The 15,151-nt window shown below is 38.9% G+C and overlaps 2 protein-coding genes across 2 annotated transcripts; both read left to right on the forward strand.

The window, feature by feature from the left end:
* The first annotated feature begins 1,988 nt into the window (after positions 1–1,988).
* LOC110860919 (gastrula zinc finger protein XlCGF17.1) lies at positions 1,989–7,266 on the forward strand. The gene is made up of 4 exons (XM_022110034.1): positions 1,989–2,169; positions 2,640–2,659; positions 6,475–6,577; positions 6,683–7,266. The coding sequence occupies exons 1-4, from the start codon at positions 1,989–1,991 to the stop codon at positions 7,264–7,266; spliced, it is 888 nt and encodes a 295-aa protein (XP_021965726.1).
* A 4,405-nt stretch (positions 7,267–11,671) lies between these two features.
* Positions 11,672–14,323, forward strand: LOC118439437. The gene is made up of 10 exons (XM_035860739.1): positions 11,672–11,762; positions 11,823–12,306; positions 12,394–12,474; positions 12,531–12,581; positions 12,757–12,840; positions 12,922–13,116; positions 13,186–13,497; positions 13,606–13,764; positions 13,834–13,890; positions 13,951–14,323. Exons 2-10 carry the CDS (start codon positions 11,835–11,837, stop codon positions 14,010–14,012), a joined length of 1,473 nt encoding a protein of 490 aa, XP_035716632.1. The 5' UTR covers positions 11,672–11,762; positions 11,823–11,834; the 3' UTR covers positions 14,013–14,323.
* Positions 14,324–15,151: the final 828 nt, after the last annotated feature.

The raw sequence follows: 15,151 nt of genomic DNA on the forward strand, positions 1-15,151 counted from the left end.
ACCCAATTATTTACTCGAGAAGAAGAACAACTTATCAAGAGGGAGAGCAACTTATCCAGAGGGAGAGCAACTTATCCAGAGGGAGAGCAACTTATCCACAGGGAGAGCAACTTATCCAGAGGAGAGCTTATCAAGTCGGAGAGATACATCAGGCGGTGTAACGAATCGGGTGGTGTGACATATCGACGGCTGTGACTTATCGAGCGGTGTGAGAGGTACGTAACTGTTAGTGTCATAATGCCTCGCAAAAAAATTAGTGCAAAAGAAAGAATGCGGAGAAAAAGAGAACACGAAGAGTTCCGGAGAACAGAAGCCGCGAAAAATGCAGTTGCTCAAAAATTACAAAGGATGGATGAAAACCTAAGACAGCAAGAGCAACAAAGAGATGCAGCGGGACGAGCCGAGCGCAGAAAGGATTCCATCTACCGTGAAGCGGAAAAAGAGCGGGACAGGATTGACCACTCTACCCGTCGAGCGGACGAGGCTTATCGCGATGCGCAAAATGAGCGGAATAGGATGGAACATGCTACCCGCCGAGGAAACGAGGATTATCGCGACGCGGAAAATGAGCGGAATCGGATGGAACATGCTACCCGCCGAGAAGACGAAACTTTCAAACAGGCCGAACAGCAGCAAAACACAATTAAAAAAGCAATTTCACGTCATAAGGCTCAGACCAATTTTGATATTTTGTGTAAATCTTTCCATTGTGAGATACCTGTGTATGTCAAACGGACTGTATTTTCCTCCCATTCCACATCAATTACAGAGCATGACTAGCTTAGAGGAACGTTTGGTTGCATTGAGGCTACCGTTTGCTCAGATTAGATCGTTAGGGAGCGACCGTCAGTACGGAATCCGAGGGGGAGTAGTAAACGTTCCAAACGACATGGACATAGTCGCCAAAGTTATTCCCCGCCGATTTGATGAGACGAGTACAGTACAGGTTCAATTGAAGCGCCGCATGACTTATAAACATCCATACATGTTCCAAACAATTCGACCATACAAAGTTTTCCATGCAGCAAATTATTTAGTACGTACCGAATTGTATAAAAAGGAAAAGGTATTTCTATCCTCAGACTGGGCTAATAGTGTTTCAACAGACACAGTAGAATATATAGTAAACCCAAGCGATGCTACTCAAAGTTATACAGACATAGAAAATATTAAAGACTTATCTATCAGTGACAAAGCCGAAACTGAAGACAATGATCCACCGTTAACGGAAACTCTAATGCAAGAAGAGGCACCATGGCAGTGGCACCTGGGGAAGGAATGCGCCCGTTGTCTTTACTTATGGATCTCGACGCCGAAGAGTTATCTTTTCCATCCATTTACTGCGGCATCAAACGAAAACTGAATCCAGAAGCTAACTTGTCATATAGTGATATTGCAAAGTCCGAACTACGCAGATTTGATCCACGCTGCAGACGAGCAGACAAGATCTTATATAGCTACCGTCTCGTTCAAACTCATAGGATCGCTAGTAACATAAACATATGTCTTCGAAAAAAGAAAAAGCGTGGGATCGTGACTGTTGGAAACCTACTTAACAAGCAATGTGTCCAGAGCTTAATTCAACACGATGACGGGTATCGGCTTTGTCAAACATTGTCAACTCACCGTCATATTTGGAAGAGAAGAAGAAGGACGTAATGGCCATGATTCGTCAACTTGGACTCCCAACATTTTTCATTACAACATCAGCTGCAGAGACGAAATGGCCCGAGTTGATCTCCATGCTCCATAATAGGAAGTATGGGACCGTGTTAACTAATGAAGAAGTTTCTAATATGAAGTTCGATGCTAAAGCGGATCTCATAAGACATGACCCGATAGGACGTGTAATGGCTTACGACCGACGGGAGAAGGCAATGGACAGATTTTTGATCAAGCCAGTGGGTGGAATCTTTCATCCTTATGTACACCAGGACTTCTTTAAAAGGAAAGAAGTTCAATAACGCGGGTCAATTCACACACATAGAATGGATTGGATTAAGGATGCTCCGACGTTTGACAAAGAAAATTCGCTAACTCACCAAGCTTGTTGTGAATTCATAGATGAATTCATAACCTGCAAGAAAGATGAATCCGATGACATGAAGGAAGTCCTGGCATACCAAATCCACAACCATTCACATACTTGCGAAGACAAACGACGAGGATGTAGGTTCGGTTTTCCAATTGCACCTATGAGGACGACAAGAATACTACTTCCGTTACCTGCGAACCAAGTGAAGCAATATAAAGAACAATTTGCCAAGATTAAAGAAAAGCTTGCCACATTTGGGCGACATGCAGAAGAAATTAACTTCCACACATTGTCCGAATTTATGACCAACCGCATATTTTGTAAGGTCTTAACAATTCAGTGAATCCTGCTTAAAAATATGTACATACTTATGTTCTTGTTGTGTAATGTGTAAATAAGTTATGTTATGTCACACCTAGTTCAAAATATAATAAAGTTATTTTCTTAGCAAATACTGTTAACATATTTGTTCCCAAAATAAGTTATTGGTTAAGCTTAGTTTGTTTGCTATATATGAAATGTGCATATTTAACTGTATTGTAAACTCGAGAATATAATTAGATTCATAACATTGTTTGATAATTATTTCATTTAATATTCATAGACAATTTGAAAAATCTGCAGGTAAGCAGGCCAGGTTTTTGCAACTATAGTTAATCTTTTTATGGCTCTTTAAATTAACCATATCCATCATGTTCCTCCATTATTTCCATTATTCTTATCCATTATATGTTGAATAAAATAATAAAAATTTAACACACTTCTAGATATGTACCTGTGATTAAATTAAATTATTTCCTACATGGAGATGTCCTATATAAATTACTTTGGTGCACCATGGCAGTAACTTAAGCAAAAACAATAGGTGGATACATCGCGACACGCGACACTTGCAGTGATGATAACAATCTTAGGTTATCCTAAATAAATTACGTCAAGAGATATAAAGAAAAATTCTGTTGAATTAAGTTGTGAAAAATTATTTCCAATATAATATAAAAAGAGTCTGAACATGCACGTAAAATAACCCACTGTTACCTTTTCCAAGAAGAGCTTATTTACATCCCACAATATTTATTTACTTTGGATTTGTTAAACTTTTGGGCATATATGTAACACTATCGAACATTCTTCTCACCTTACAAGTATAGGTCCCTCGGGCAGGCTAACCATTTAGGAATACTTTACACATTCTAATTTTAGATTAGTATTTTGTTCAACTCCGTCCGTGAAACTGCTATAGTTGTCATTGACAACTTGTCAACACATATTTTCAAAAGTATTTCTAGGCAAAAAATTGTAGCCACTTTTCCACTTTGAAGAAACAGCACATTCTAAAAATTTATTGCTAATCAAACATATCACATCTCATAAATTCTAAACTAATCAATTATGTCGTCCGTAAAGTTCCCCTGCCCCCACTGCCTCAAATCCTTTTCCACCGCAGCGAACGCAAACCGTCACATTGGAACGCACCTCAAAGATAATCTAAACTCAAAATCATTCCACTGCGACTTTGAAAATTGCAAAAAATCATTTTATACCAAGGGCAGCCTACACGATCACAAATATCGGACTCACACCTGTCCAAATCGGTTCTCCTGTGACTTTAAAAACTGTGTCGCCATCTTTAAGAATAAGTCAGCCTTGAAAGCACACAAGATAAAGCACACAGGAGTAAAATCCTTTAAGTGTAGGGAAGAGATTATTCCGTTGTGAGACTTGTACGCAGGAATGTTTTACGCAAGTTCATTTAAACCAGCATATTCAACGTGTTCACATTAACGAGAAGGTCGAGCTGCAAACTAAATGTCCCTTGTGTGAGATCAAAATGAAGGTAAATAATTATGAATTAAGTAATATATTTAAGATACGTGGTTTGTTTGTATATATGTGGATGTATTGTTACATAATAACATACCTACATATGTATTTTAGCATAAATCAAGTCTACATCGACACATTGTATCGCATCTGGGAGAAAAACCATTTCGTTGTGGACAATGCTCTCGAGAATTTACGACAACTACTTCATTAGATGGTGAGGTCCTGTAGCAAATCATTTAAATACAGGTTTTCTATAGATCACATTTATGTATAAATACAGTAAATTAAAATTGTCTTCCACATCGGGATATTTGTAATGCAGTTTTTAATTGCTTTTGTTTCTAGTACACCAATCAACTCATCGGACAGAAGCGTTATTTCAGTGCCCATTTTGTCCGAAAAAGTACAAACATCGTTCAGATCGCGGAATGCATGTCAAACTAATTCATCCCTCGACCCCACATAAATCTTCCAATTGTCCCACGTGTGGGAAATCCAACCAGTTTGCCTTGAAGAAGCACATCCGATTAACTCATGGAAATAAAACGTTTTTCTGCTACTTCTGTCCCAAACCGGTGGACAATTACAAGGCCAATTTTGAAACCCATGTCCGTCTACACACCTTAGAGAAACCGGTCGTTTGTCGGGAGAAAGGATGCAAATATTCTACTGGGTCGCCATCCGATCTTATTTCCCATCGGAAGTGGATGCATGGTCCCAAAATTGAAGAAGAAACGTAAGTTTGTTACTTTTGTTGGGAAAAAGTTGCTAAGAATGACCACGCGGTTTTGACACATTTGAGAAAGCACACGATGGAGAAAGCCTTTGGATGTGGGATTTGTGGAAAATTATTTTACGGAAAAATGAAGAAAGTCCAGAAACATATTGACGACAAGCATTCGCGAGGATGGAGAAAGTGATGACATGGCAGAAACTGCTTTCTAAGATTGTTCCCAATTTATGTCCAACTTCATATTTTGTAAGGTCATCACAATTTAATGAATCTTACATAAAAATATATACGTACTAAATTCTTGTTGTGTAATATGTAAATAAGTTATGTCATGCCACAATATATTATTATATTATTATTATATTATATTTAGATAAAAATATATGTAAATGATTTTTTTTAGCAAATACCGAAGACGCACATACATATTTGTCACTAATATAATATATTGATTAAGCATGTATTAAATACTTATTAAATATGTACATAAGTATTTACATATCTTGCTGTATTATTAACTTTGGAATTGAATTATATTTACAATTTGACTGGTGATTATTAAATCTAATATTCATAGACAATTTTAAAAAATCTGTGAGATAAGTTGGCCCCTTTCTAGCAAGTACAGTTAATAGCTTCACACTTCTTCAAATCGACCATATCCATTATTTGTATGTGTATATTTCAAATAAAATAGTAAATATTTGACACACGTCTATGTCCATAGATTAAATTATTTCGTACACGGAGAAGGTATAAATAACTTTGGTATGGCAGTCAAGAAACATAAAGGGTAGATGCATCACTTCCTGGAAACCTAAGTTAGAAAACAATAGAGTTCAACTTTCCCAATTCTTTGAATCTTTACCTTTCTAATACATATGCTAGTGCCGTACAGCATACACTATGTACGTATATCGTAGAGATAATAAGAACAGTACCACCTAAGTAAGTAACACTGCACATCCTTATTTCAAACTAGTATTACTTGCAACCATGTCCAGAAAGGTGCACTAGTAAAATAAATATTTGTTTTTTAATTCGCAAAAATTACAAGCTTGATTCAATCAAGTTGATTCTGTATTACAGAAATTAAAATATTGCATCATATCAAATAGTTTTTTTGCAATTGAAAAATAATTAAATCTCTCTTAATCAAACCGTCTCACAATTATGTCATCCCCTATCCAACCCATAATTGAATTTCCTTGTGTCCACTGTTCTAAATCATTTCCCACCGCAACGCAGGTTAAACGTCACATGAGAACCCACCTCCGTGAAAATCCAAACTTTTCAAAATCCTTCCGCTGTGACTTTGACGGTTGTACAAAATCATTCTATACCAAGGACAGCCTACGCGATCACAAATATCGAACTCACACCTGTCCAAAGCGGTTCTCATGCGATTTTCTAAACTCTGCTGGCATATTCAAAATTAAGTCAGCCTTGAAGGTGCACAAGGTCAAGCACACGGGGGAAAGGAAATTCAAATGTCTGCAGCCAGAATGTGGCAGGTACTTCATAACCAACGAGCACATGAAACTCCATCACGCCTCGGTGCACGTGGGGGATAAATTGTTCCGGTGTGAGACCTGTGACAAAAGATTTTGTACCAAGATCAATTTAAACCAGCATATCAAACGTGTTCACATTGTTTCAGCGCATATGGGGGAGAAATTATTCCGGTGTGAGACATGTGCTAAGGCTTATTTTACACGAGGCCATTTAACCAGGCATATCAGTAGTGTCCACACGAAGACCGAGCTACAAGTTAAATGTCCCTTGTGTGAGAGAATAATTAAGGTGAATTATTTGTGATATGTTTAAAACACACTAAATTATTTGTTTGTGTATATTGCTAAATGTGTAACTGTTTTAGAATAAATCAAATCTAAATCGACACATTGCGTCGCATCTGGGAGAAAAACCATTCAGTTGTGGAAAATGCCATCGAGAATTTGGGACCAGTAGTATATTGGATGGTGAGGATGAGGATATCTCAAATTTTACTAACACACATTAAATTATATAAGTTGTCCAGTACATTACGATATTAGCAATGAAATGCAAAACTTTTTTGTCTCTAGCACACCAAGCAGCACATCAGACCGAGGCATTGTTCCAGTGTCAATTGTGTCCCAAAAAATATAAATATCAATCCGATCGTAAAATGCATATGAACCTCATTCATCCCTCAACTCCACACAAATCGACCGACTGTCACAAGTGTGGGAAAACATTCCCAAACAATATTGCCGTGAAGAAACACCTCCGGTTAAATCATGGAAATAACACATTTTTCTGCTACTTTTGCCCAAAACGAGTTTCAAATTACAAAGTAAGTTTTGAAATTCATGTCCGTCGCCACACCTTGGAGAAACCGTTCGTTTGTCGTGAAGATGGTTGCAGTTATTCGAGCGGTTCGCCGTCTGATCTGATTTGCCATGGAAAATGGACGCATAAGCCCAAAATAGAAGAGGAAACTGAGATCTGTTACTTTTGTGGGGAAAAAATTCTTAAGAATGACCACGCAGTTTTGTCACATGTGAATAAGCACACGATGGAGAAAGCCTTTGGATGTGGGGTTTGTGGGAAATTATTTTATGGAAAGGTGGAGAAGGTCCAGAAACATATTGACGAGAAGCATTCGAGAGGACGGAGAAAGACGTGATACGAAATCATTTTTTCACATTATCCATAATTTACAAACAATTTCATATTTTATAATATCAAAATATTTGTAATGTATCAAAATGTATAATATATAAAAATGTACCCAGGATACATAAATTCTTGTTTAGGAAATCAGTAGTGCAAAGAAAAAAAATGGTATTCCAAGCAGAATTTACTAAACGATATGTGTTGGATTTCATATGTATAATGTGAGAATGTGAGATTTGTTCTGGGTAATTTAAAAGCCAGCGGGAGAGTAGAGTTTTGTCAGAGAGAAAAAGAAGAGAAAAGAAGTGTTTTTTTAGGAGAGCAGATAGTAACGTGTAAATTAAGTTAATTGATTGGGATTTACAATAAACTTATACAAACTCGTAATATTGCTGCTGCTACTCATATTCATTGATTAGATAGATTATCCGAAGTGGTTAAAGTAAAGTCCACAGTTTTGTTCGTCCGGTATTCTTTGTGACGTTAGAGTTCAATGAGTCAGGGCACGTTCAGGATTAGTGGCAATAATAACCCAAGGTCATAATATTAGGAGACGGAGCCTTACGGTTAGTAGGTAACTTGTCGTGTCTCAAGATTTTGGTGCCCCGAGTGAGACCTATGGGTTAAGGTTGAAGAGAAGTTGCTGACGGAAAGGCGTGTAGTGGAACGACCGGCCCTTGTACCCAGCGAGATCACGGTGACCTGGTGAGGGAGAGGAGGACGACCAACTACAAGTGCCACCTGAAGACATAGGAAGGAATCATCGTTCACTTTGCCTCTTCGAGGACCCGACCCTGAGTATTCGGGGGTGATTCAGGTGAAATCTTTCAATTATTCCTGTCCAACAAATCAGGGAGGAGGAGAACGAGCCTGCCGAACTGTGAGGAAGGAAGCCGAGCCAATTGGAACCACATTTGGATAATAATTGTTGTATTTCCTCTTTGAGGGCCATATCCTGAGCCTTCAGGAGCATTTGAGGTGGAGATCGTTCAGTAAAATTCTGTCCGGTTCCTTTAGTAATTGTTTGTTTTGTTTGGGTCTGTTGTTCCTGAGATTCGCGCAATGGACCGCCTAAGGAAAGTCAGGACACCAGTGAGAGCATCAATAACGAGAATAGCCAATGAAGTTGATGCTGAACTGGCGAAGACCACACCCGGCCTGTTAGACCTCCAAGTTATGTTCAGCCGCCTGGAGAAGCATCTAACAGAAGTCGACGACCTTGATCAGAAGATGTTGGGATTGCTATTGGATGCAGATTGTACTGAAGATGAATACGCGGCGGAAAAGGATACAATTGAACAATATCAAAACCGGGCGACTAGAGCAAAATGTCGCATTGGAGAAATTATGACGCGTGTTCCTTCTACACAAGGCAGCCCAACCAGCAGCTACGCATCAGTGTATTCGGATGGCCAAAAGAAGAAATCCTACAAATTGCCGAAGATCCAAATAAGAAAATTTAATGGAGAAATCAAAGAATGGCTAGGATTTTGGTCTCAATTTAAAAAAATTCACGAGGATGAGGAGCTACACGACAAACTTCAGTATCTCGTGCAATCTATGGTCAATGGAACTCGTGCTCATGATTTAGTGACGAAGTATCCTCAGACAGCAGAACCGGTTTGGGAATACGAAGTTGTTGACTCAATTCTACGTCAGAGAATTATTGAAGATGACATGGAACGCAAAGTCAAAAGAGAAGATGTCGTTATCAAAGTTATACGACAGTCTGGATTCGCATTTGCAAGCTTTGGACTCATTGGGTGTGACCAGAGAACACACTTTTTTGTTTCCGATGGTGGAGTCTAGTTTACAAGAAGACATCCTCCTGGCTTGGCAAAGAAGCAGTTTTTACCGAAGAGACGGTGCAGCAGAGAATCCACCGAAATCAGAACTCGATTACCTCATGGAGTTTCTGCGACAAGAGGTGGAGAATGAAGAACAGTGATCACTTGCACGAGATGGCTTCATGCAAGACACGATCAATTTGAAAGAAAAAAAGAACTTGCATCTACATCAAAAGAAGAAGTTCAGTGGCGAGGAGGACATCCCCACCTCGGCTGGATTGACAGCAGCAAAACTGCAATGTATTTTTTGCGACATGACCAACCACAATAGTCAAGATTGTAGACGAGCAAGAAGCATGACGATTGATGTGAAGAGAGAAAAGGTACGGGAGAAGAGGGTTTGCTACATCTGTCTGAACCCCGGCCATATTTCTAAAACCTGCAGGGTCGAGGTGCAATGCCAAAACTGCGGAAGAAAACATCAAAGTATTATGTGTGAAGCGAGACGGGATGAAGGTGACGTTAGGGGACAAGATGTACGTCAACAAGTAAATATAGTGACACATCTCACCAATTTCAGCCAGAATGCAGATGTGCTACTAAAGGTCGTGGTAGTTAGAGCCGTTGGACCTGTTGGTACATCCGTCGTCCGTCTTCTCATCGATGAAGGAAGTCAAATGAGCTATATTGGATCAAGAACCATTCAAGCCATTGGAAACAAGTCGATCGGAGTTGAATACGTCCGAAATTTACTTCTTGGTGGATTTGTAACAGATATGCACGCCGAGAAGATTCATGAAGTCAAGATTGAAAGCCTGGATGGGAAAAGAAAGAAGAAGTGGACGTTGAGAGAGAAACCAATCATCTGCACGTCCATTCCGAGAGTTCCTAAGGGCCCATGGACAGATCGCCTCAGAAATAGCAGGATATTTCTGTCGGATTGTCAAAACAGCCACGTAGATGAAGCCGACATAGAAATTCTCGTCGGATCTGACCTGCGAGCAGAATTGTGCACAGGGAAGAAAGTAGAGTTGGGAGCAAACCTGATTGCTGAAGAGACGATATTTGGATGGGTGTTGAGTGGTCCAATTCCTGCCCCCAAGAATTTGGCATCAAACCTAACAATTGCGCTCTCATCAAGTCAAGAACGCTCAATTCAAGATATGTGGTCACTTGAAACATTGGGAATTCTAGATCCAGTTCAAGTGCAGACCAAGAAAGAACAAGAAGAAGCTGCAAGACAACACTTCTTAGAAAATGTAACAAAAGATGATCGAGGTCATTATTCTGCCAGCCTACCATGGGTGAATGGAGAACCAGAGCGTGACCTACCAACAAATCGAGTGGTGGCCGAGAAACGACTGATGTCTACCACTAAGAAATTAATGGATAAGGAAATGTATGAAGTGTATGATGGCATTTTCCGAGGGTGGGAGGAAGAAGGAATTATTGAGGCAGTGCAGGAGACGTCGCCCCCCACTGGTCATTACTTACCTCACCATCCTGTATTCAAGCCAGAGAATACCACCACGCCAGTGCGCCCAGTTTTTGACGCAAGTTGCAAAGGTGCCGGAAAGCCATCTCTAAATGATTGTCTATACAAGGGGCCGAATCTCATCGAACTAATTCCTTCCGTGCTACATCGATTTAGGCAGAATTGGGGTGATTTCGGACATACGAAAAGCTTTCCAAATGATTGGAATTAATGATGAAGACAGAAACTATCAGAAGTTTATGTGGTGGGAGGATTCCAGCAGCAGCAAGATCAAAGTCTATCAACATGCACGTGCAGTATTTGGAGTCACCACCAGCCCATTTCTTCTAGGAGGCGTTTTGGAACTTCACTTGTCAAAGTATGAAGGTTACCAGAAGAAAGTGGCGCAGAAGTTGTTGCGATCGCTCTACGTCGACAACAGCATTACCTCCGTGGAAACGATTCAAGTTTGAATATAATATTTAGACCCAGATGTCATTGTTGTCGAGGATGACGAAAGTTCTGACATGGACACCGACAACGACCTCGATTGGTGTCCAGGCACATCCACACCGGAAACAATCACCAGACCACGTGGGCGTCCTAGAAAAAAGCAGTGTGGTTACCACACTGCTTTTCTAACCAATTACCACACTGTGGTAATTGGTTACTTACATACAAATCTAATGTAAAGTCTTATAAATTTAATTACTCAACAGTCGGAGATTGGAAATGTACCATTTGTTTAGAAAATTTCACCAAAAAAACCTCTCCTACCACTATTTGTTCCACTATTCAAAATTTGTAGATTTTATAATCTCTTGTAAATGGTATTTACTAAATACTATTTTATTCAGTCACTATTATATTTATCCAAGTTTTAATTGACGTTTAAAAGCAATAAATAATTTTAAAAACAACATATTAAAAAAGTTGTTAAGCTTTATTCTTGCTAAATTTGGAGTATCTTTTACTTTAGTGTTATTAATAAACTATGCTTAAACAATCTCAGAAGCAAATTTCATCTTCATTAATTAATTACCTTAATTATTATTAATAATCCGTGAAATATATTTCCCAAAATGATTCCCCATCTTGCCCATGGTTTTCACAAATAGTCTCAGGTTGCCCCAGCAGTTTAAATTTACCTCGTCGGTTCATCGACTCGCAAAAAAAATCTCCCAACTGTTTTTTTTTACCGTGCAGTCACATTATTTTCGTTCCTCTCACAAATTAATTAAATTGGTAAGTAATTAATTCCTGACAGTCTATTTATTAATTAATTTAACTCCCTTGTCCTCCCAGATTGTCCTTGCGATGGAGATGCAACAGGTTTTCGACGGGCTGCAAGCCTCCGTAAGAAATTTCGTCCGGCAAGAAGTGCCAATTTCTTTAGAGGAGGAATTTGGGCGACTTTACGAGGCCCGTATCAAGCCGAGTTTGGACCATTCGGCTACATCGATAAGCTCCTTGACCCCTCTCGTTAGCGCCTTGACTAACGAGATGACCAAGTTGCGGAGGCAAGTTCTGGAATTAACTGGTCAGCAGGAGGTGAACACGACGGCGACAAACCAACGACTGGACAAATTCGACAAGCGGATATTGCACGTCGAAAAGTTAGTTTGGGAGTCATGTAGAAAACAAGATAAGGAAATGAGAGCAGTTTTGGACCGGGTGGCAAGTTTGGAACGGAGTAGGAATCAAGATAAGGTGTGGGAACAACGGTATGTGAATTTGGGACGGAAAGTTTCTTCTGGAATGAAGGAAATTGCCAAGGAGTGGGAGGAGGGTGAGTTATTTAAATTATGGGTGAATATTTTATAGAGATTTGCTTAATATTTGTAATTAATTGTCGTTGGTAAATGTAATGATACAGGACTGGAAATTGGTGGCGATGGAGAGAAAAATGATGAATTTGGGCAACGTGATGGGCAAGGTGGACCGGCTGATGATCAAAGTAAATATTGCGAAATTAACTATTAGTTAACCTTAATATAAATATTTTCATTACAGATGTGGGAGTGCAAATTGAAACATCAAAAACTATCCGTCCCGACAGCAATGGTAAGGAAAGTTCCCTTAACAAATCAGGTTAAATTAAATCCACTCGGCAATAAAAGAGCTGCGAGTATTTGATAACATAAATAATTACTATTTTCGACTTAACAGGTTTCATAATTAGTAAATAGACTTCGCAACATGTATTTGTTATACTTATTTTTCATTATTTAATTAACAGATGGTGAAATTGCAAGTGGAAGTGGAATTGGACATAAAGTCGGGACCGGAGGAGAAGAAAATCTTCCCAAGAAACGTGCCCGGCGTAAGAGAAGATTAATTTTAAAGATAATTTAATTAATCTTAATCTCAAATTAATCAATTTCGTTTGCTTTACTCTCGGTAGAAGATTTATCCTCACTTCCATCCACCAGTACTGAGCCCTCCGTCAAGAAGGTTACTCCGGAAAAGAAAAGGGACAAGCTTGGAAAATTTGTGAGAAGCTTGTCTTTGAGTGGGGCCGATAAGAACGTGACCATTACCACGAGGAGGTCCGTCGGCTGGGAAACTTCAAGTCAAAGTACGAAAAATTCAGCACGGGGTGAGTTAAAAAAATTGTTTACGACATCTTAAATTTTAATTAAATCATATCCATTACATGTATCTATAGGACACGGTAACGTTAAGATGGAACTTGACGACAAAGTCGTGTCGAAAACTGGTCGCAGGCGCCACAGCGTTGAAAAGGTGGCCAAGGTCAAGGTCAACATCCCCTGTACCAGGTCACGGGCTGCAAGCCACTCTCCGACACGGGAAAAGTTACGACGATCCAAACGAGGGACAAAGTCCTGCGTAGGTGTGGACGTTGGGAAAAAGAGGACCAGCTTCGGTAAAGTTTTAACCTCTCAGAAACGGAAATCTTCTGTCAATTTGGATTCTCAGCGCGGAAGCAAGAAGAAAAGCGTGGCAGCAGAAGCACCTGGTAAGTGAACTAATTAAGTTATTATTAAGCCTCATGTATTATACTAAATATTGGATTGTCCCCTATTATTTAGTAAATATTATTTACACAATTGTATATAATTTTTAGAAAACGACGTCGAGTTGGGAGCAGACGAGAGTTTTGCGATTGACGACTCCAGCGACAAAAAGGACAGAAATTTCAGACCAAGTAGCGGCGTACGAAACATCGTCCTTCCCCCCAGGGAAAAACTAGCCCGGCCTTGTACCAAAATTGCTGCTGGAGAAGGTAAAAAAAGTGGAAAAAATTTGTACAAAATTATTTATTGTTCATCACTTGCATGTTATTTTATGATAGGTGGATCACAGTCGGATCCCAATGTTGGGAAGACATTGTTGAAGTGCGAGTCTGAAGGTGAATTTAAATTCGTAATTGTTTTTTAATCGTGCTAAAATTCAAAAAAATATTGCACAGGTTGCTCGGCCACATTTGCGTCTCAGAACGAGTTGGATGGTCACAAAAAGGGGCACCTCTGATAAGTGGGAGTAGATGATGTCATTGTTCAAATATTTACTTAAAAGATGAGGTTACTTCCGGTTTGGTGTGGTAATGATGAAGATTCTGTTATGCACTTGTGCAATAATGTTAATTTGGTTTAATTGTTACATTACTTTTTGTTAAAAAAAACTTGTTAAATTTAAAGTGTAAACTAATTTGTATCATGTCGGCCAGTTGTTGGTACTTATAATATCATGTGCCTTATCAATTTCATTATCATTTTGTATTGTGTGTTACTCTTTCATTACATACTTTATTTTGTTTGTATTTTCTATTCCGAAATAAATAAAGTCTCTAATTTTAATTTATCTGGGTCACGTTTTAGTTCGTTTTGTTTATACATGCAAAACCTAATATTTTAGGAATAAATGAATTTCGGGATAATATATTTTACTTGAAAATACAAAACAAAATTAAAGAAAATATTCTGCCTATAAATATAATTCCGACGTTAACATTTTTCCCAACTCGCCCCTCTACCTGACACCGGCAGGTTTGAAACCATCAACAAGACAAAGGATTTTTCCCCAATTTTCCAACCTTTCCGATCCTCCTCAGATTATCAATTTTCCTTCGTACAATTAAGGTATTGGTATAATCCTAGTATAAGGACCCCTCTCCGATTTTAAAATTTGATACACCAAATTGTTCAGTTTTTTATGCTGATAACGAATATATAAATTTTTTGACCGGCAAATATATATTAAGGTCACAAATTAAGGTCAAAGTTCAAAATTTGACCCCATTTTTATTGCATTTTTACACGTTTCAGGACATTTTAAGACATTTCTCATCTTGCCCCATAAAAATCTCAATTCGCCCCACATATCTCGGGGTACTCCTCCTTAACTTAGGTTAGGTTTTTCTAGGTGCGGGGAAAGTGAGACTTATTAATTCTGGGACTCCTAGGTGCGGGGAAAGTGAGACTTATTAATTCTGGGACTCCTAGGTGCGGGGAAAGTGAGAATTATTAATTCTGGGACTCCTAGGTGCGGGAAAAGGTTAGATTTTGTATTTGGGGTGAAATGAGAAATTTTGGGGCGAATTGAGATTTTTGGGGTAAGGTGAGATTTTTATGGGGCAAGATGAGAAATGTCTTAAAATGTCCTGAAACGTG

This window comes from Folsomia candida, unplaced genomic scaffold, assembly GCF_002217175.1.
Source record: "Folsomia candida strain VU population unplaced genomic scaffold, ASM221717v1 Fcan01_Sc036, whole genome shotgun sequence".
In the NCBI taxonomy this organism is placed as follows: Eukaryota; Metazoa; Arthropoda; class Collembola; order Entomobryomorpha; family Isotomidae; genus Folsomia; species Folsomia candida.